The 21,173-nt window shown below is 43.0% G+C and overlaps 1 protein-coding gene and 1 long non-coding RNA gene across 3 annotated transcripts; both read right to left on the bottom strand.

Annotated features, from left to right (window-relative positions):
- Positions 1 to 738: 738 nt before the first annotated feature.
- On the bottom strand, positions 739 to 12,699 carry LOC119340567. 2 transcript variants are annotated; one of them, XR_005164594.1, is made up of 9 exons: positions 12,353 to 12,699; positions 12,158 to 12,217; positions 12,004 to 12,081; positions 11,864 to 11,935; positions 6,190 to 6,366; positions 5,868 to 6,071; positions 5,384 to 5,494; positions 5,230 to 5,309; positions 739 to 4,964 (listed from the first exon to the last, which is right to left on the bottom strand). It is a non-coding gene; the product is annotated as an uncharacterized LOC119340567 (long non-coding RNA). The 2 variants fall into 2 exon arrangements; XR_005164593.1 differs by having other exon boundaries at positions 11,864 to 12,081.
- A 269-nt stretch (positions 12,700 to 12,968) lies between these two features.
- On the bottom strand, positions 12,969 to 20,237 carry LOC119335865. The gene is made up of 4 exons (XM_037607919.1): positions 19,999 to 20,237; positions 18,494 to 18,785; positions 18,112 to 18,231; positions 12,969 to 18,038 (listed from the first exon to the last, which is right to left on the bottom strand). Exons 2-4 carry the CDS (start codon positions 18,776 to 18,778, stop codon positions 13,179 to 13,181), a joined length of 5,265 nt encoding a protein of 1,754 aa, XP_037463816.1. The 5' UTR covers positions 18,779 to 18,785; positions 19,999 to 20,237; the 3' UTR covers positions 12,969 to 13,178.
- Between the last annotated feature and the right edge of the window lie 936 nt (positions 20,238 to 21,173).

The raw sequence follows: 21,173 nt of genomic DNA, 5'->3' as shown, positions 1-21,173 counted from the left end.
TCGCTATGCTCAAAACTGCGAAAGCTGGAATGCAGAAGAAAAAGCAAGTGTTGTTAGTCAATAAGACCGACAGTTTCAAGAAGGGCAAGTCCAAGAAGAAATCTAATGGGGCTGGTGTGACCGTATCCCGGAAGAGGAACAAGGGTGGAGCCAATAAGGAGACTGAGTGTATCTACTACAAGCAAAAGGGACACGGGAAACACAACTACAAGAAGTACTTGGCAGATAAGAAGACAGTTCTTCCGGCAAAGGTATGAAAGTTATACAAAATGATGTTATCGATATCCTACTAGCAAATAATTCCTATAAGTCATGGGTATTTGATACCGGATTGGTTGCTCACATTTGCAACACGATGCAGCAACTACAGAAAGTTCGCAAGCTGGAAAGGAATGAAATTGTGACGTGTGTCGGGAATGGTGATGGGATCATTGCTCAAGACGTCGGAGTCATGTCTTAAGTTTACCTTGAGGATGTATCTTAGAACTTTAGTAATTTTTATTTCATTCCGAAGTTGCGTAAGAACATTATCTCTGGATCATGTTTAATAAACAACGGTTATTCTTATAAGTCCAAGAGCAATGGTTGTTCAATTTATTTTAAGAATATGTTTTAAGAATTTGTCCCTATTGTCGGTGGTTTGTTCATATTGGATCTTGAATGGGCAAAAGGTATCTATAACATTAATTCTAAATGTTTTAAGAAGACTGGTAATACCACCTACATCAGAAAGAAGCATATGCAAAAACTTCATAAGGATGGAGTGTTACCATCTTTTGATTTTGAATCATTTGACACATGCGAGGCTTGTCTGATGGGTAAAATGACTAAGACGCCATTCACAGGTCATCGTGAATAGGCAGGTGAATTATTGAAGATAATACATAGTGATGTATGCGGTCTGATGCACACACCTGCACAGGGTGGATACTTATACTTCATAACCTTCATTGGTGATTTGAGTAGACATGATTACATTTACTTGATGAAACATAAGCCTGAAACATTTAAAAAGTTCAAAGAATTTCATAACAAAGTTAAGAATCATCGTGGCAAAAATATAAAATTTCTACAATTAGATCATGGAGGAGAATATCCGAGTCATGAGTTTAGCGAACATCTGAGTGATTGTGGAATTGTATCACAACTTACTCCTCCTGAAACTCCATAGAGAAATGAAGTATCTGAGAGGCTTAACCAAACCTTGTTAGACATGGTGAGGTCAATAATGTCACTTACCGATCGACCTTTATCATTTTGGGGACATGCACTTAAAACAACAACAATAATTCTCAAAATCTGATTTTTTTTGTTAGTCAGTGCTCATTTATCATGAGGGGCCGAAAGAAGTGGAAACCGGCCAGTTACAGGAAATATTGACCGAGAAACAAACCCTTCCTGTAGGTAGCCATTCGAAATGTCCAAAGAAGGTATTGACAATGCACAGCTTGTCCTGATGCAATTTAGTCATAGGCGAATTGCTTCATGAGTTTGACCACTGCATTTTAGTCCTTTGAATTGGCTAATTTGTTGGATGCTTTATTTTGGTGTATTGAGTAGGAGGCAGTGTGCCATGGAGATATCGTTATTCTTGACAGTGAAAGCAAGCTTGAGCATTACGCATTGAGTCTGGTTCTGATGATCTGAGCAAGGACGAGCATTAAGCATCTGATGTGGCTAAGGCATGCCTATATAAAGTTCGATTCTGAAAATCTAAGCCAACTTAACATTAGCCATTAAATCCAAAGAAAAGAATGGATGGTTCCAAAAAAGGAAAGCCTGGTAATCCATTCAAATCTAGACATATATGCAAAGGGAAGCTTCTATGAAAACATTAAGGAACATTGGCTCAAAATTCTAAGATCTAAGGATTTACCGGGAGAAGCATATAGATTGATAGAGGAAAGAGTTGAGCTCCATATCTCTCTCATGCATGATGGGTGGGAATGTATGTTACCTCGTCGTGTGGCAGGTAAGACTTCTCTATTCGAACCTTTGGATACCTGTATGTGGGAATGTTGCATGTGGGCATGGACAAAAAAAGCGGCAGCAGCATAGCTGGATAAGCGACCGAGACTGGAATGCAGGGAGTCTGGTGGTGCACGACTGGCTGGCTGTCCTAGTCCACTGCCACCTAGCCAGGGCGGCGTCACACGCGGTGTCACACGCACCCTGACGAACCACGCCAACCGCCACCGCCCCATCACTACACACCGACGGCAGGCACGAACCCATTGTCTGCTCCACTGCCGTTGCTGCTATCAGCGCGAGATGAAGACGATAGGGGTTGAATGTATCATTAAGAAAGAAGGTTACGTGGTTCGTTGAAATATTACATGTTTTTTTTTGAAAGGTTGAAATGTTACATGGTTCATTGAGGCATGTACCGTTAATACTGAAGGTTACATGGTTCATTGAGGCATGTATCAATTAAACTAAATTGTCAATGAGAGCTACCTCGCGCTGTAGTATTTTTAACCAAGATATCAGTTTTGTTCAATTACCAAGTGAACATAGGTTCATATATTGCTAGGAAACAAAGATGCAGCTAAAAAACATGAAACGAAGATGGGTTCAGATATCGTGAGACATATATTGCGACGTTTTGGATATTTATTAGGCCTTCATTATATATGATGAATGCTTCTGTATTTTCTCCAGAAAGTTTCATGATTTTAATGTATGCCTATTCCTACCAAGGCTCTTCTATCTGTAGCTGAATCTGAAGGATACATGAAGTGAGAGTGATGGTAACTGACACTAATGCATGAAGTTACTTGATAAAAACATAAATAGGTACATAAGCTTCCCCATATCCATGCATGTCCATGCTGAACCCAGTGTTTTGAATCCGAATTTTTGAAAGGTTTTACACACCATACTTCTATACACTAAAAAGGACTAGAAAACACAAAGGTTTTACAAACCATAATTTTCGAATCCGAATGAATTAGTAAACCTATGAGAACATAGACTAGTAAAATTATGTAAATATTCATAATGAGAAAATTCTACAAGAACAAACAGAACCTTAAACTTCCGGTTTCTCCTCCTAAAGTTGATATGATAATTTACCTCCATGACAAAATTTGTAAAAAAAAAATTTATTTAAAGGAATATAATTAATAATAGTACAAGCTAGTTTGTAGATGGGAATTTTTATCAGTAATGAAGGGGATGCAAGCCAATAGTCTACATTAGAAGTAGCTAGTAGTAACAAAAAAAAATAACCATAGCAAAAAAGCCACAAAGTCAATAAAGATTCAGACTTATGCGTAAAAAAACCAACTTTTTTCAATTTCACAATTCACAAGCTTCATTTCTTGAGAAAATAATGTTCGGAGGATAAATGGGCACACACTCCTGCAAATAATGTTGAACGACAGGTAATTCTGAATGGAGGGAGTATAAATTATCATACAGGTATACCTCGAAGATTCAAGTCGCTAACTACCGAGAGTGTTTATGTGTGCAACCAAATCTCTTGTGCATTTCTTCCTCCTCACCTTTCTTCTCCTGGTAGGCCTTGTTTTTCTATCCACGTCCACTTTATTGTCATGATTGCTTTGAAAAACGAACCAATATATCATAATTTGCTTTGCTGAGTAAGTGTTCTATTCTAATTGTTAGGAAGTTACAAATCCAATAGATCATATATAATTCCTACATTTGAAGCTCTAAATGACTTTTGTTTACTAGAAAAAGGCTCATGCGTTGCAATGGAAGAAGAAAAATCCTCGAACCCTCCCATCGGCAATTTTATTTTTTTGCCAGTTCTCCGGACTTGGGCCACAGTGCACCGCTGGTTGGGCTTCCTCCGTTGGGACAAAAAGGGTGGCAAGTAACGAAACCAAATAACGTACGTGAAATTAATTGAAGCGGGACCAAACCAAGAATATCACCTCCCTTTAATAGTAGGTATAGATTAGTCATATTTAGAGTGAAACCACCCTTGATATGACCTAGTTATTTCTTCTTTGTATTTCTTATCTAAATTGCATAAAAAAAAGGGCAGTCTGGTGCATGTAGCTCCCACTTGCACAGGGTCCACGGAAGGGTCCGACCACTTTGGGTCTATTGTACGCAGCCTTTCCCTACAGTTCTGTCAGAGGCTGTTTTCAGGCCTTATCTAAATTGCATGATGTGATAAAAATATCACCAGCACTGAAAGTACATGTTTACAAAGGGAACTGCAACAGTGTGGATCTTCGCAATGTGATAAGCTAGACCAGTTTTGGAGAAGTATATTTGATTTTGTTTTGACAGGGTAAAACTAAACCAACCTCTAAACAGTAGGAGAACAAGTGTAAACACAATTGTTTTGGGAAAATTGCTACTTAATCTTTTCGATTGGATTGAGTGCATTATATATGGTGAGTTAAATCTAATTTTAAAGTGGGAAACTTCTAAGCATAAGAATATACATATATCAGAAAGTCATATGGTGCCTAGTATCTTCGATACATGATGATAATATTGATATGTCAGTTTGAAGGGGCATGATGTGTTCCTCACTCGAGTTCCTGGGGCCATTGATACGCTAAAATAGAAAAGAAGTATCCCTCATTAGATAACTTCAATGGTGCAGCAAGATTGTTTCCAATTCAGATGAATATATAAACATTTTAAATAAAGTTTATTTCTTGACTCCAGAAATAAAAAAAGCCGAAATTAGCACCGCCATTGATTGTTTTAATGTATATACTGCCTATACAATGTTAATGCTTAAGTGGCTAGTTCCGGTTGTCAACTCTAGCATATCTTATGATAGACATATTTGTGCTCATATAATGAAGATAACAAAAACAAAATATTGCAGAGACTGTTTTGTTCATTGCAAGTTAGGAAGTGAACAAAACAAGAGTAACCAATTTTCCAAATCTGAGCACCTCACCTCCGACTAAAAGGAGCATGTGATTCAAAATAGCGATGAAGGCCTACGGCAGACCAAACTGAGGCACCCCCTGCATGATTAGCAAACCGAGGAAATAAGAAAGTCTTATACTCACAGTCAGGTCTAGTCTGGGAAATAAGAACAATCACAAGCTTATATCCATATGAAAATCATGGAAATCACCTGGACAACAGTTAACCAATTAGACACATGTAATTCAGATTAGTGCAGAAGAGAATCGGTACACTCTCAGCTCACAGATCAATCCACTGAGAAACATCTCATTTCAGAAATGATCAAGGGGTGATGTACATTCTCAGCTCACAGATTTATACCTTACGTAGACTGTGCCATGTCAGTACTGTAGATCCTTGTAGACTTGTAGTCCTACTGGCTCACATGGCCAGCCTTGTACCTGCACTTGCATACCAGGATTTGTAAGCAGCAGTTGGAGTCGTTCAGATTATGTTCAGTTGGGTAGAGACACACCACTTGTTATCTTTTCCTGGAGCCTGGCTTGATTGGGAGCTCATCATTTCAGTTAAATAGCTGTGAAACAAATTCTAAAAACCAAATCCACCACACCACGTGCTGGCAACCCTGGTTGTTTAGAAACTCAGTCAAGATAGATTAAAACAGAGAGATAAAACTGGAAGCAATTAGGACTATGTGGAATGAAGAATTGAATAATTTTGTTTCCTATTTGCAGAAAGGGACTTGCCAGCTGAATATCGAATTCAGTTAGAATTTCATGTCCGCATAATTGGTTCAGGATGGTGCGTGCAATGAATATTTTGTATTGCCATTATGAAAGGATGAAGCAGAGTAGAGCTAGCAGCAACTGAAAGCCTGAAATCTTAAATTATCTTGCCACTGCACCACAGCTGGCTCTGCTATTTGAATTCACATGTCCAAACAATGCAGTGTGATATCGGGACGGAGAGGATCATGAGATTGGGGAGGACAGGCTAACCGGCGTGAGGAGATGTGGGTGAAGATGCCCTCGGTAGCACGACGACGGAAAGCTCGAGGAGCATGACTGGATCCGCCGCCACCCGCTGTCTGAGGGAACCAGCCGCGGTCGAGGACGACGGATCGCCGTGCTCATCGTCATGCAGCTTCCTCTGGCTCACCTTATCATGCATCATCATGGTCGCTGTCGTCCAGCCGCCTTGCACTTGTTAGAGATAAAGATGTCAGCTTTGGCCTCTCAGTAATATTAAGCTGCTTTTCATAACATGGTATAAGAGACAATTAGGTAGATTTTTTCACCTGCTTTTCATAACAGGACTCACCTTCTGGGCATCGTTTTGGTCGTTGTCGTCCAGTCACCTCGCTTTTTCAGGGTGACGGCGGCAGCGGCCTGGATCCCACGTCGGTAGCTTGGACCTGAGGTCAGCGGGGAGAAGAGGGTGGTGATTGGGCCTCAGCCTCGGCCCACTGCATTAGCATTGTCCGCTTCTCCTCTTCTCCTAACAACAACATCACGGCACGTCCATCAGTTCGAGCCCCAAGGCTCCGGGATCTAGCGATGGTGAACCCGTAGTGTCCGATTCCCGTCAGCTACATCAAACAGCATCACTCGGTGACCGTGCATCCATACCAGCAGATGATCGAAGCAGCGGGTCAAGGATCGCACAGAGATGATGCTAGGGCTCGGTCTGGGAGGAAGGAGGGGTCATGGGAGCTGGGCAGGGTTGGCGGCGCTGGAACCCTAGAGGTCTGGTTCAAGTGGTCAGATCGGCTAGAGAGGAACAGACAACTTGGGATGGAGGAAGGATCCGGATGGGTTCTCATGGAGGAGTCAAGCGAGGGAGGAAAAAAATAGAAACAAGGTGGGACAAAAGGTAGGTAGAATGCAGTCCTATGCAGGAAAAGGAACCTTACTTACTTTTTAAGTAGTAGAGATTTATACTTTCAACGATTTTTGTCATGTCCTGTTGTTAACCTTATTATTGTTGTTATTGTCCTTTGTCATCATGGCTTGATTAATCATACTAAAAGGATATGTCCTAATTATAAGTGTGCTCCCAAACAAATTGTATTAGCCGGCAAAAGTTTGTTTAAAGCTACGAAAGATAAGCTCAGAGAGTATGACCTTGGAATTTTCTTTGATTTGGAACTCAGAAGCATTGAGAACATAAAGTTATTGATGTTTCACATGGATAGACCACATCCGAGTACGCTTACCTTGGACATTGCTAATGATAAGTATCTGAAAATTTACTAGGCACACCATCTATTGTGTTCTTGGTCTACTGAATAGGGTACAAAGATTGTTGTAACCGGTAAACACATCCAAAAAGAAGCATTATAAAATTAAAGTAGAAGATCGGCATCGATCAATGTGTATACGTCAGGGTGCAACATTTAATTGAACAAATTGCAGAAGATAAAAAAGGGTGTTGTTTCTAAGTCAGATACTTCATAATGATCCTCTTTAACAAGCTACTTTTGCTTGAGCCTTGTGACTACATCACTGGAAAGGAGGTTGCACTAACGAAGGACATCAACGTTGCGTTGATAAATTGAGCTAAATTAATTTTGATGACATTGCCTATTCCACTCATTCATGACGCTCAAAGAAAACCGGTGCCACTAGCCCATCTATTCCTGGATGTGTGTTGTTTCTAGTTATGAGTATCATATAATTTTTCCTTCAGACTCAAGCATCAACCTGATTTTATCCATGCATATCCTCTTGGTATTGGAGTTACGAGTGTCTTAATGTGTTTTCTTTTATAGGTTATATCTGGATATTTTGTTGTGAGATCCTTCAACCAATCCCATCGTTACACCATGCATAACTAATTTTACAAGGGAGCAAATGTTGAATCTCATAGAGCAAGATAAGAGTGGATGACGGGTTTGAAACATTCAGGGTTTTGCGAGTAAATTGCTCAACTATTGAATTCCCAAACGCATTTCTTTGATAACATCTTCTTGTACTAGTTTAGGAGATAGCACACCACTTGCTACACTGAGGGTGGTACATCCCCTTCAATGAGTGTCCCTCCTCCAGCCAGTTCAATAGATATACCTTTTGGATCCCATTTTGCTCCTCCTACATTTTTTGTTAGCATGCATCATCATCTCGTTGGTTCGTACGAGATGATGATGCATGCTAACAAAAGTTGCAGAAGAAGCATAAAAGGATCCAGAAGGAATATCAGGTGAACTCAATGGAGGAGGGACACCTGTTGAAGGGGATGCAACCTATATGTAGACTTTGTTGGCTCCGCAATTAGTACAAGAAGAAATAAAAATAATAAAAGATGTTATAAGATGTTATCAGATAGTTGAGCAACTGAGCGACAAAGCCTCAGATGTCTCAACTTTGCTATCCACTTTGTTATCTTGCTCTATGAGATTCAACATTTGTTGCATCATAAATCAGTTATGCATGTTGTAATGATGGGAGTGGTAGAAGGCTCTCGCAACAAATTATCCATATAGTAAACCTATAAAAGATCATACATTTAGACACTTGCAACTCCATATCAAGAGGGTATGCATGGATAAAATCAGGTTGATGCTTGAGTGTGAAGAAAAAATGATATGATAGTCACAACAAGAAACAACACAACCATGAATAGAGGGCTAGAAGCACTGGTCTTCTTTGAGCGTCGCGAATGAGTGGAATGGCCAATGTAATCAAAACTAATTTAACCCAATTTACCAGGCGCAACATTGTGATGTTCTCCGTTAGTGCAACTCTTTTCTTGTGATGTAGTCAGAAGGCCCTAGCAAAAGTGGTTTGTTCAAGAGGATCATTATATGAAGCACCTGACGGAGAAATCAACACCTTTTTATCTTCTGCAATCTACTCAATTAAAAGGTGCACCATGATCCTTGATTGATGCCAATCTTCCACTTTTGTTTGTATAATGCTTCTTTCTAAATATGTTTATCGGGTATAATAATGTTTCTACACCTATTTGGCAAACAAACAACACACTGGATGGCATGCCTAGTAATTTTCATGCGCTATCATTAGCAATGCATGGTAAGCATACACAGATCTAGGCTATCCATAGAAACATCAATAATTGTGTTCTCAATGATTTTCAGTTTCAAATCCAAGAAAAATTGGAAGGTCATACTCTCCGATACTATCTTTCATGGCTTTATACAAAGTTTTGCTAAAAATATAATTTGTTTGAGAGCACACCTACAACTAGGGCATATCCTTTCAGGACGATTAGATCGGCAGAATGGTGGCTTGGTTGGATGCAAGATGTTGCTCGATCGATCGATCAGGATGAAGAATAGCTTATTCTAACTGAAAGGATATGCCCTAGTTACAAGTGTACTCCCAAACAATTTATTTGGGATATGCTAGTTGTTTGTGCTTTAATGCATCTTTTGTGGTCATTGACATACTCTTTTGGTGCATATTTTGTGGTCATTGACACAATTTTTTTTGTTGACGTGCTCCACCAAGTTTCATGTGCTATAGAAAAGTTTCTCGTATACCTAACCAATTGTGCATTTGCATTCAAGAGCAAATTTTAAATAATGCACAAATTTAGGGGGAGCTCTTGTATACCACATGCTTCTGAAAGCGTTGTTTTTATCATGATGAATTGTAATTTTATTGAATATTTGATCAAAATCTCCAATGTGAATTTTGGTAATTCATGTCAACAAAGCTCAAAGAACTAATGGCACTTCAAAGTATATTTCAGGAAAAGTTCTTTTAGGTACAACATTGGAATGGAAGTGACCACTGAAAATGCTTAAAGTCAAGTATTGGACAAGCTAAAGGATTCTACCCCTTTCATTTTAGTGATCCATGATCACATTGAGTCCAGACATATGCCGATACTATCAAAAGGGACGAGGATGTGAATTTGAGTCTTTTGCTCCATGTGCTTAGAGATCAAACTCCAAAACTCCTCAAAGTTTTAAACTATATGTAGCTAATTCCATGCAACTCGGTGTTGCTAAAGCATTTCTACTCAGAGCCACCGAAACAGATGGATTCCGAACGCCTAGTTCAATCAGAGCTTCCAACATTTCATTTGGAGCCACTGAAGCAACCGGGAAAACTTTGTTTCCACGTCAAAAATTCCGACCCATTCCACTCGAAACTTCTGAAGCGTAAACAAAGAGTGTGCCACCACTGAGGTACTCACTTCGAAGCCACCATTTTATTTCATTTGGACCTACTGATGCATCTAAAAGTTGACTCTTTTGTTCATTACGGAGCCACCGAGCAAATCAGTCGGAGCCTCTGAGATTTGCAAAAATGTGTGTAGTAATTGTCAGATTTCTGGTCCAGCCTACATATACCCCCACATATCCCACCAGTTCAACTCAAGCAAGCTCCACTCCAATCATTTGTTTTGAGAACTCCACCTCCTTGTGCTGATTTCAAAGGAACATCTACTCCAACCATCCAATCAAACCCTTTGAGATCTAGTCCCCTCTTTCTTTCCACTCCTACCTATTCAAATCCATAGCCAAATCTTGAGAATTTGAGTATTGAGGAGATTATCTTTTGAAACACAAAAGCAAGGGATTCATTGTCTAATCAACCGCTATCTTGCTACTTTCAGAGGGTGTGCGCCTCCTAAATCGACTAGGTGTACTTGGGAGTCTTCAAGTTTGTGAAGAAGCCAAAAGTTTGTACGGGCCCGGAGATCGCCTATTTCCTGAAGATTTACCATAGTGGAGGCTAGTCCTTCGTGGGCGTAAGTCATGGTGGAATAGGTGTGGTTGCTCCTTCGTGGACACGTCATAGGTGAGTGTCCGAAATGGACCATTCCTCCGTGAAATCTCGCAACCAAGATCTTTGTGCTCTTATATCCTTCATGGATCGAAGTCTCCATCAGCGTGGATGTAAGATAACGCCAACTATCTTAATTACAGAAAAAATCTTCACCAAGCCAATTGTGTTTGCGATTCTATCAACTCTACCTCCTTGTCTTTTACTTTCCGCTCTATACTCTAGACTTGCATGTGTAGGGTGCTCTATAGCTTGCTAGAAAAGCTTAAACTCTGACAAGAAATTAAAACTTGGGAAAAGAGTCCATTATTGTGCTTAGTAGTCTAATCACCCCCTCTAGACACTTATCAATCATACATTCATTACTTCGATAAATATATAAGTACAAAAATGACATGTTACAACATCACACTAAAAAAGGACTAGAAAAATAAAGGTATTGCACACTGTAATTTCTGAATCTGAATGAATTAGTAAACCAAAGAGAACATAAACTATTAGAATTATGTAAATTTTCAAATTAGAAAAAATCTACCAGAACAAACGGAACCTTAAACTTCTGATTTCTCCTCCTAAACAAGAAGTAAACATAAATCTCTAGGATTTTGAATTTAAAATCTTCAAATGATAATTTACATCCATGACAAAATTCGTACAGTTTTTTTTAAGGAACACAATAAATAATACCGTACAAGCTAGTTTGTAGATGGGGATTTTTATTAGTAATGAAGGGGATGCAAGCCAATAGTCTACATTAGAACAAGCTAGTACTAACAAAAAAACCAACCATAGCAAAGAAGCCACAAATTCCATAAAGATTCAGACTTATGGGCATAAAACTAAGTCTTCCCAGTTTCAAAATTAAAGAGCTTCAGTTATTGAAGAAAAGAAACTTTTTAGGCAAGATGTACATGGTATGCGGCATTGTTGGGCACTCTTCCATCAACCATGGCCTCTACTTGACGAGTAAAAGAAAACTAATACTTACACGGTCTATGAACAAAAACAAGGACGGCACCTGCTCGAACACATACCAACTAGGAAAAAAGATATTAGTCTCGAGTATTAAGCTTGTAGGACATCTATAAGCGAAACAAATAAACTGGAGGAGGAGATCAAAACTGAAACTGCAATGCCTAGCCTATGCCTGTTGGGAACTTGGGATATGATTACTAAAATACAGATACTTAAACTTCTTAACTAAATCAAACATATTGAGAGGATAAACGGGCACATACTCCTGCAAATTTATGGAGAGGGGGCGATACTGGAGAGCTCCATTGTCGAAGACCTGGTTACCGACCGTCTTGCTGGTAGGAGATGTAGTCCACATCAACAAGCAAGCCAACGGTCAACGAAACCTGATGCCAGGACTCACCAGCGCTGTTGCATGACTGGTCGGCCTACTGTGAATCGACGACCACCCACCACAGTGGGAAAAATGGAGTATATATTTCTAAGAAAATGAAGTTACAGTGTTAAATACATGAATAGAACCACAAGTAAGCATATTACTGTAAAATGTAGGTAACCTTCTTTGACAAAAGGCTCGATCCCTGCTTTAACAAAAGTGATAGTTCGCTGGGTACCAGCTGTTACAGGAACATCAAACTAGTTACTTGGGAGGAGCATGGCAAAGCAATTTGGAAAGAGCATGACCAAGGGAAACCTAAATGGAAGGTAATTGTAATTTTGGAATGGAAATCCCTGGAATTGGGGTTGCTCACCTCCTCCCGGTGCACTCACACACAACCAAACTTCAATTCGAACAGCAGCGATGCCGTCACGTCACGTAGCAGCCCATGCACGGCCACCCACTGCAGCGCCGCCGCGATCACCGGCCACAGCTCCGGGCACAGAGCCGCCCAAGACCTAGGCAGACGCCGCACACCACCATGCCCCAATTGCCCAGAGGCCATCCCAGCGTCGAGATCGCCGGCCCGCCGCCGCCGCCGCCGCCGCCCTCGACCTGGATCTCGACGCCTCGTCCTGCGCCATTCTTAGGGTTTGGTTGGCTCGGCCGAACCACAAGATCGCCTCCGTAGCGGTGATCTACTTATTCGGGAGGGGTCGGTTGTCAGGCCCCTGCTTCTCCGCACCTGACGAAACTGACAAAGCCCGGAGAAATCGACGCTGAAGATTGCTTCGAGGCGAAGATGCACGCCGAGTGGGAGATGGACGGCTACGATGCGCCCCCATGGATGAAGTGAAGATCGACGCACCAGATGGACCGATGCCTCCCCTGTTCACCGTCATTTGCCGGGACGGGAGATTCTAAACGAAAGGTTCGATCCCCGACGACCAGATCAGATCACAGGCCATATCCCCATAACCCCAGTCAGCGCAAGTAAACACAAGGAGGCAATCACCGAGAATTATTTGTTACAGTAATTCTATTGTTTCGTTTCAGGCAGAGGTACTTGAACATCCAGAAAGGGTTACATACACAAGTTCAGACAATCTTATTACTTTGCAGGAATCAGTCAAGACGAAGGCTGTTCGTTGTTGACGTTGCCGGTGCTCTGCCGTGGCGCCGCCGCAGCAGCAGCATGGTCAGTGAGGTTCCATGTCCACGCCGGGGTCATGCGAGAGCAAGATCATCTCGGCAAGCTCGCTCGAGGAGCCGTCGACGAAGCTCGTCCTGGACTCCGAGTTTGTGCAAAGGAGATCGTTGACAACCATATGAACAGAGGTGCTGTCAGTTGATGCCCCACTCTTGCCTCCATCGTCGCCTTCGGCGCGGACCGCAAATGAGTCCGTCGAGTCCGACATTTCATGAGCAGCTGCCACATTTTTGGTTCGGTAACTTTGGCATCGCGTCTCCTCTGCTTTGCTCAACTCAACATCATGAGCAGGTGAAGAGCTTCGACGTCTGTTCGGCGAAATGGTGTTGCTGGTAGTACCTTCATCATCATCTTCAGAGCCTGTCAGTGGGTTTGCAGCTTCACCATCCTTGCCCTGAGGGATTCCAAGGATCATGAGGGCACTTGTGTCCTGATGATCAGTAGCCACCCTTTCCAAAGTTCCATCCTCATCATGTTTGGGCGACGATTCCATGGTTTCAGGGTTTCCGACGATCAACATTCTATCTGCATTGACCCCTCCAGAGCAACTCCTAGCACTTTCGTTTTGCTTCACTTGGAGGGATGTTTCAGTGTCCAAATGGCCGAAACCCACCTCACTGCCAGTTTCAACAATGGGCTGCATGTCACCGAAACTGAGCCTGCGAAACAGGTTTGCATTTCCAGAATCTCCGAGAATCGATGATTTATCACCTGTGACATCTTCGCAGCAGCCTTGGGTCCTTTGCTGTTCATCTTGCGGTTGCACTTCGGTTTCAAGATAAGCTCCAGGCATCTCAGTACAGGTGTCATTAGATAATAAACAGATGCTATTGAGTTTGCAGTTTTCATCTGATACTGTCAGCATGTTCTCAGTATCACCAGCAACATCTTCACAGCAGCCTTGGTTCCTTTGCTGTTCATCTTGCAGCTGCACTTTGGTTTCGAGATAAGCTCCAGCCAGCTGAGTACATCTGTCATTACCCGACAAACTGATGCTCTTGAGTTTACAGTTCTCATCTGATACTGTCAGCATGTCCATAGGTTTGGTGTCTTTTGGAACCAATGCAGTTTCCCTTTCATACTCCTCTCCATGGTAAGATGCACTTGCTAACCGTGTCTTCTTCCTTGCTGCTTCCTGAACATCGGCAGTATAATCCGCTCCTCCTTCAAAATTTGGATCCTTAGCACGCCGCTTAAAGTCCAAGAAAGGGATACTGATTTCTTCTTCAACAGTGACTTTGCAGCTCTCATGTACTTCAGCAAATAGGGGTTTATTTGATTCTCTGTCACAAGAGCTGTCGAAGAAACTTGTCCTGGACTCCGAGTTTGTTCCAAGTTCGTTGATGACCAGATGAACAGAGGTGCTGTTAGCTGACATCCCAATCTTGCTTCCGTAACCCTCGGCGCAGACCACAAATGAGTCCATCGAGTCCGACATTTCATGGGCAGCTGCTATATGTTTGGCTTGGTAACTTTGGTACCGCATCTCCTCTGCTTTGTTCAACTCAACATCACGAGGAGGTGAACTGCTTCGACGTCTGTTCGGGGACAGGGCGTTGGAAGTAGTATTTGCATCATCATCAGAGCCTGTCAGTGGGTCCGTAGCTTCACCATCTTTGCCCCGAGGGAGGGTGCCGGTGTCCTGATGATCAGTAGCCACCATTTCCAATGTTCCATCCTCATCATGGCTGGGTAAGGATTCCATGGTTTCAGGATTTTCGAGGATCAACGTTGTATCTGCATTAACCACTCCATAGCAGCTCCTAGAACTTTGGTTTTGTTTCTCTTGGAGGGATGTTTCAGTGTCCACATGGCCAAAACCCACCTCACTGCCAGTTTCAACAATGGTCTCCATGTCACCGAAATTGAGCCTGCGAAACAGGTGTGCATTAGAATCTCCGAGAACCGATGATTTATCACCTGAGACATCTTCACAGCTGCCTTGGTTTCTTTGCTGTTCATCTTGCAGTTGCACTTCGGTTTCGAGATAAGCTCCAGCCATCTGAGTACAGGTGTCATTAGATGACAAACTGATGCTATTGAGTTTACAGTTCTCATCTGGTACTGTCAGCATGTTCTCAGTGTCACCAGTAACATCTTCACGGTAGCTTTGGATCCTTTGCTGTTCATCTTGCAGCTTCACTTCGGTTTCGAGATAAGCTCCATCCATCTGAGTACATGTGTCATTAGATGACAAACTGATGTTCTTGTGTTTACAGTTCTCATCTGATACTGTCAGCATGTTCTCAGTATCACCGGTGACATCTTCACAGCAGCCTTGGATCCTTTTCTGTTCATCGTGCAGTTGCACTTCAGTTTCGAGATAATCTCCAGCCATCTGAGCACTGGTGCCATTAGATGACAGACTGATGCTCTTGAGTTTACAGTTTTCATCAGATACTGTCAGCATGTCCATACGTCTGGTGTCTTTTGGAACCAATGAAGTTTCACTTTCATACTCCTCTCCATGGTAAGATGCACTTAATAACCGCATCTTCTTCGTTTCTGCTTCCTGAACATCGGCAGTATAATCTGGATCTCCTCCTTCAACATTTGGATCCTTGGCACACCGCGTAAAGTCCAAGAAAGGGGTCCTGATTTCTTCTTCAACAGTGACTTTGCAGATCTCATGTACTTCAGCAAACAGCGGGTGTTTATTTGATTCTTTGTCACAAGAGCCGTCGAAGAAACTTGTCCTGGACTCCGAGTTTGTTCCAAGTTCGTTGATGACCTGATGAACATAGGTGCTGTCAGTTGACATCCCAATCTGGCTTCCGTAACCCTCGACGCAGATCGCAAATGAGTCCGTGGAGTCTGAGATTTCATGGGCTGCTCGGTAACTTTGGTATCGCATCTCCTCTTCTTTGCTCAACTCAAGATCACGAGGTGAAGTGCTTCGACGTCTGTTCGGCGACAAGTTGTTGGTACTATCTTTATCATCTTCAGAGCCTGTCAGTTGGTTTGTAGCTTCACCATCTTTGCCCTGAGGGAGGGTACTGGTGTCCTGGTGACCAGTTGCCACCATTTCAAAAGTTCCATCCTCATCATGGTTGGGCAAGGATTCCATGGTTTCAGGATTTTCGATGATCAACATTGTATCTGTATCAACCACTCCAGAGCAGCTCCTAGCACTTTGCTTTTGTTTCTCTTGGAGGGATGTTTCAGTGTCCACATGGCCAAAACCCACCTCACTGCCAGTTTCAACAATGGTCTGCATGTCACCAAAACTGAGCTTGCGAAACAGCTGTACATTTCCAGAATCTCCGAGCGATGATTTTTCACCTGTGACATCTTCACAGCAGCCTTCGATCCTTTGCTGTTCATCTTGCAGTTGCATTTCGGTTTCGCGATAAGCTCCAGCCATCTGAGTACAGGTGTCATTAGATGACAAACTGATGCTATTGAGTTTACAGTTCTCATCTGATACTATCGGCATGTTCTCAGTATCACCTGTATCATCTTCACGGCAGCCTTGGATCCTTTGCTGTTCATCTTTCAGTTGCACTTCGTTTTCGAGATAAGCTCCAGCCATCTGAGTACATGTGTCATTAGATAACAAACTGATGCTATTGAGTTTGCAGTTCTCATCTGATACTGTCAGCATGTCCATAGGTCTGGTGTCTTTTGAAACCAATGCAGTTTCACTTTCATCCTCTTCTCCATGGTAAGATGCACTTGCTAACCGTGTCTTCTTCGTTGCTGCTTCCTCAACATCGGCCATATAATCTGGATCTCCTCCTTCAACATTTGGATCCTTAGCACGCCACTTAAAATCCAAGACAGGGGTCCTGGTTTTTTCTTCAATGGTGACTTTGCGGCTCTCATGTACTTCAGCAAACATTGGGGGTTTATTTGACATTCTGTCAGAGGACCCGATCAAATTTTTACTACCTTCAGGAACAAACAGCCTTTTGCATGCACCATATCGATCAGGTTCTTTAGTAGATACATCCCACAGGACTCTCTGAATGTTGCTTGGTTTTCCACCAGAGAACTTATTGGATCTTCTGTTGTCGTCCCAGACAAATGAATAGTCCAATGCTGGACCTTTTATCATCTTATGAGCTGAAGGCATACCCAATTTTGCACGATTATCACATGTAAAGGGCTTGTTCTGCTGTGCCCTCCGCCGTTTTCTCCTCTGATTAGGGGAACTGAAAGACTTAGCATTCTTTGATGGGAATGGTTTGGTCTTGAACTTCTGTCTTTGAACAAAAGATTCAGGTCTTCCCATTAACCGAGCAAACACGCTTTTTCGCTCTTCAATGTCAGCGCGGAGCTTTGAATCTGCCAGGGGCTGATGGCAATCATCTTTCTTCATGACACATGGTTGGTGGAAAGCTGTGTTCTCTTCAGAGTCACTACTGCCTTTAGATTCTGAAGAGTGGATCTCATCTCCAAGCAAATCGAATAGAGTATCAACACCGTCTGAAGTATCATCCTCAAGCTGTAGTGGTATATAATCATCAGTAAACCTATCATCCACTGCTTCTTGGGTGCCAGGTTCAGTGACAACGTCTGTATTTGCTGCAGTGTGCAAGGAAGATCTTGAGCTGTTGGACTTAGCCACATCAGCGATGTCTAGTTGTAACTCTCTGTGCTTTAATGACATAGGCTCAGATAACTTGTGACTCGGCGATGCTGCATGTTCGCCAACACTAGAGGAGGTACATGTTTGATAGGGGCTTTTCAATGAACCATGTGAAGTGCTATTTGAACCAGACTGGTTATCAGTTTGGTTAACCACAGAAGAAATGTCAGACTCCCTTGGAGGTACATCCTGTAACCTTGGATTTTGATGAGGCTGTAATCTGTTCCTTGAAGAAAACAAGTGAAGGAGCTTTACAACCTGTATCAAAGAAACACCCTGGGATCAGTAGCTAATGTAAATTAACATAACACCAGAAGAATGTGAAACAGACCTGTTGATGTGTCAAACCATAATTAAACTTGTTTCTTGCGAAGTAATAATTATCTTGTACAGCATCTTCAAATTCACTTTCCATCAAAGGCTTGCAAAACCAAATCCTCTTAAAGCGTATCTGTATTTAGTGAACACAGCAGGAAAAGTATTAGTATGTCTCCCATAATATGACAGGAAGGGAAAAATTCAGAGCATTACAGAAAATTGCTGACAGTTTCCTTTTACCATCTGAAAGGTGCAAATTAGTGTGAAATATGGAATAAGTGGAGGATAGATGCTCCAGGTGGGCTATCAAAGACATGTCGCTGAGAAATTTCATAGAAACCCTGGAATAAATGGAATAGATAACTATGCTTGGTATGTCTAAAACATATTCATACCTGACAAGGATACTGAAACCCTGATGAGGCATATGCATCAGGAATGATATTCATGGCTCCATCTGAAGTTGCTTCAAACACCCCATGAAGCTTATGCTGCTCAACATCATAGAGGAATAGTGTCGCGCCAGATTTCACTTTATGTATAAACTCAGTACATTTAGACGAAAGGCCAAAAAGCTTTCTGTGGAAGCACTCCTTCCTGGTCAGGTGGTTGCACAGAAAAACTGCTCCATCGTAGGCCAGAACATTCTTACTCTGTACCTTCCCCATCCAAAAATTCATTGGTTTTCTTTGATACCATGAAATAATCAGAACAAAAAAGGGTCAGGATATTAAAAATTAACTCAAATTCAAAGAGAAGAATCTAGAACATGCTTTCTAAGAAATGCAGTTATATACTTACTCCGTCCGGAATTAGTTGACACTCAAACGAATGTATCTAGCACTGAAATACGTATAGATAAATCTGTTTGAGCGTCAACTAATTCCTAACGGAGGGAGTATATTGTATAAAACTGTAAGATAAGGCAACAATAAAATGGTATGAAGCCAATCATCAATCATGACCAGAAGCTCATTTTTTTTCCTTTAGGAAATCAGCAGGGGAGTTCCTACCTAGAAACAAACACGCTGAACTGAAGACAAACAAACAATTGCCAAAAGAGGATTGGCATGAAACACAAACACGGGCATCTTAATGACAGCACAAATATGGCGTAACACTTTTCAGTTTGACTAACCAACAATGGGGCCCCATATGCAATCCATTCCCATTCCCCACCTTGTGGGTCTACACTGCCTGATTTTGCAATGAAGCATGGGTTTCGACTGAACCATTTACATGCATTCTTTGCAACTGGAACACAAGATGCAGAGGTTCTCTCTCCCCTGACATAATGTTCTAGTAAGGGTTAAAAACTTGCAGATTTAACATTCAATAACGCCTGCCTGAAAACCAGCAAGATCCCCATCCCTACTACTTACTCCAACAAGTGTAATGCTAACAAGAGCAGCTCCAACTGCAGGATTTGTGCACAGGAAATCTTGCTACGATATATGCGCACATCTGACGAACAGAACCATCCATGGGCGCCGCTAGAGAAGGCACCCCGCAACTGTTGGTCCGGTCGCCGTTGTGAAACCCTGACAAGAGCAAGAACCCGCGGATTGCTACGCCGCGCAGGCAAGATGCCGTGCCAAGACACGGCGTTCTTGGACGGACGGACGGATCCCCTGCTCTGTGGTTTCTGGGAGGGTTTTAGCGTTGAAAAACAAACAGAAACCCCGATTTCCCTGCCCTGCCAGGAATGATTCTACAGAGATTCCCCCCTCCTACGAGAACAATGCTGGCATGCCGCGGCGAACACAGGGCGACATGACGGGGGCGGAACATGAAAATCATGGTGAGAGCAGGGACGGCCTAGGCATGGACTGCGGGGTAAAGCAAGAAATGGAAGAAAAAAAACGCAGCAGGGGAAGAAACAGAACAGGAAGCAAGGTACCGGAGGCCAATGCAGGAGGAGGGCGGCGGCGCGGCGTATCAGATCAGGCTGGGCGGCGGGCTCGTCGGTGGGATTGGGGGAGGAGCGGCCGAGGAGGAGTAGGCGGAGGGGGTGAATGCTTCCGGTTCCTTGGCTTCCCGGTGGGGGTTTCTCTCCCTCCCTCGCCTTTACTTTTGGCTTTCTCGCTTGGCAGGGGAAGGCTGGACGGGTTGGTGAGGCGATCAGAGGGTGGCAGAACCCCCACCCCACCCCTCTCTTCCCTTCTCTCTCTAGCCCTCTCTCATCTTTATTGCGAGCTCTGCCTTGCCTCTTTTTCGATGAGTTTCTTTCTGTTGCAGTCTGAAGGCTGATCGTGTGCCCCTCCCGTTCTGGTGCACGGTTCCGCTTGCCACCGGCACGAAACTTCCGCGAAGCTGCTGCGGCGATCCTGTTTGCTTGCCCGTGGTGCTGTCCCGGATGGTGATCACGTACCGCCGTGCTCCCCCTAACTTGTTGCTGGTTTTGGACGAGGCACCACCATTTTGGTAATGTGAATGTGATGGATCGTCGCATTTGGTTGATGCTGCTGCGGCCGCTCGCGTGACATCGTGTTGGAGGCACTTCGTGAGCCTGATATTTTGACCCTTTTGTGCACGTTTAGCCGCATCTGATCCCTCTTTGAAAAGTTTTTCGGATCTGACCCTTTTCCTACCGCCACCAGAGCTGACGGTAGGCTAGAATGCCCTACCGCCACCGACTCTGGCCGTAGGAACCGGGTCAACGTCGACGGCGTCGTCTGCCTGCTGATGTGGATAAGTGGCTACCGCCACTGACCGTGGCGGTAGGTCTAGGCAGCCTACCGCCAGAGACGATGGCAGTAGGGTGCTGAATGCACAAAACCAATGGCTGGGGGTTAGGTGGGCCCCACAAGCCACCCATTCGCCCCTAAATCCTTTCTTCCCCGAGCTGAGCCCCTCTCCCCCTCTCTCCCCCATCCTAGGGCTCCATCAAATTCATCTCCATTGCTTGAGTTTTCTCCGATGGATTGAGGCATTTTCATCATTCAAGGTACCTCACCCACTCTCTTCTTTTTGGTTGGTTGGAATCAACTTATTTGATGGCATTGATTTTTTTATGTAAACCCTAGTTGTGCTACTTTTTGTGTGAAATCAATGGATTTGATGGATGGTAGATCT

This window comes from Triticum dicoccoides, chromosome 7B (genome assembly GCF_002162155.2).
Source record: "Triticum dicoccoides isolate Atlit2015 ecotype Zavitan chromosome 7B, WEW_v2.0, whole genome shotgun sequence".
NCBI classification, from domain to species: domain Eukaryota; kingdom Viridiplantae; phylum Streptophyta; class Magnoliopsida; order Poales; family Poaceae; genus Triticum; species Triticum dicoccoides.
The sequence above is the reverse complement of the archived record's forward strand: the minus strand, read 5'-3'. Positions and strand labels throughout refer to the sequence as shown.

Coding starts and splice junctions, on each gene's coding strand:
- LOC119335865 (XM_037607919.1), bottom strand. CDS start 18,778: ATGAATTTTTGGATGGGGAAGGTACAGAGTAAGAATGTTCTGGCCTAC. Junction 18,232..18,493: donor GGTTTCAGTATCCTTGTCAG/GTATGAATATGT, acceptor CACTAAATACAG/ATACGCTTTAAGAGGATTTG. Junction 18,039..18,111: donor ATGGTTTGACACATCAACAG/GTCTGTTTCACA, acceptor TCTTTGATACAG/GTTGTAAAGCTCCTTCACTT.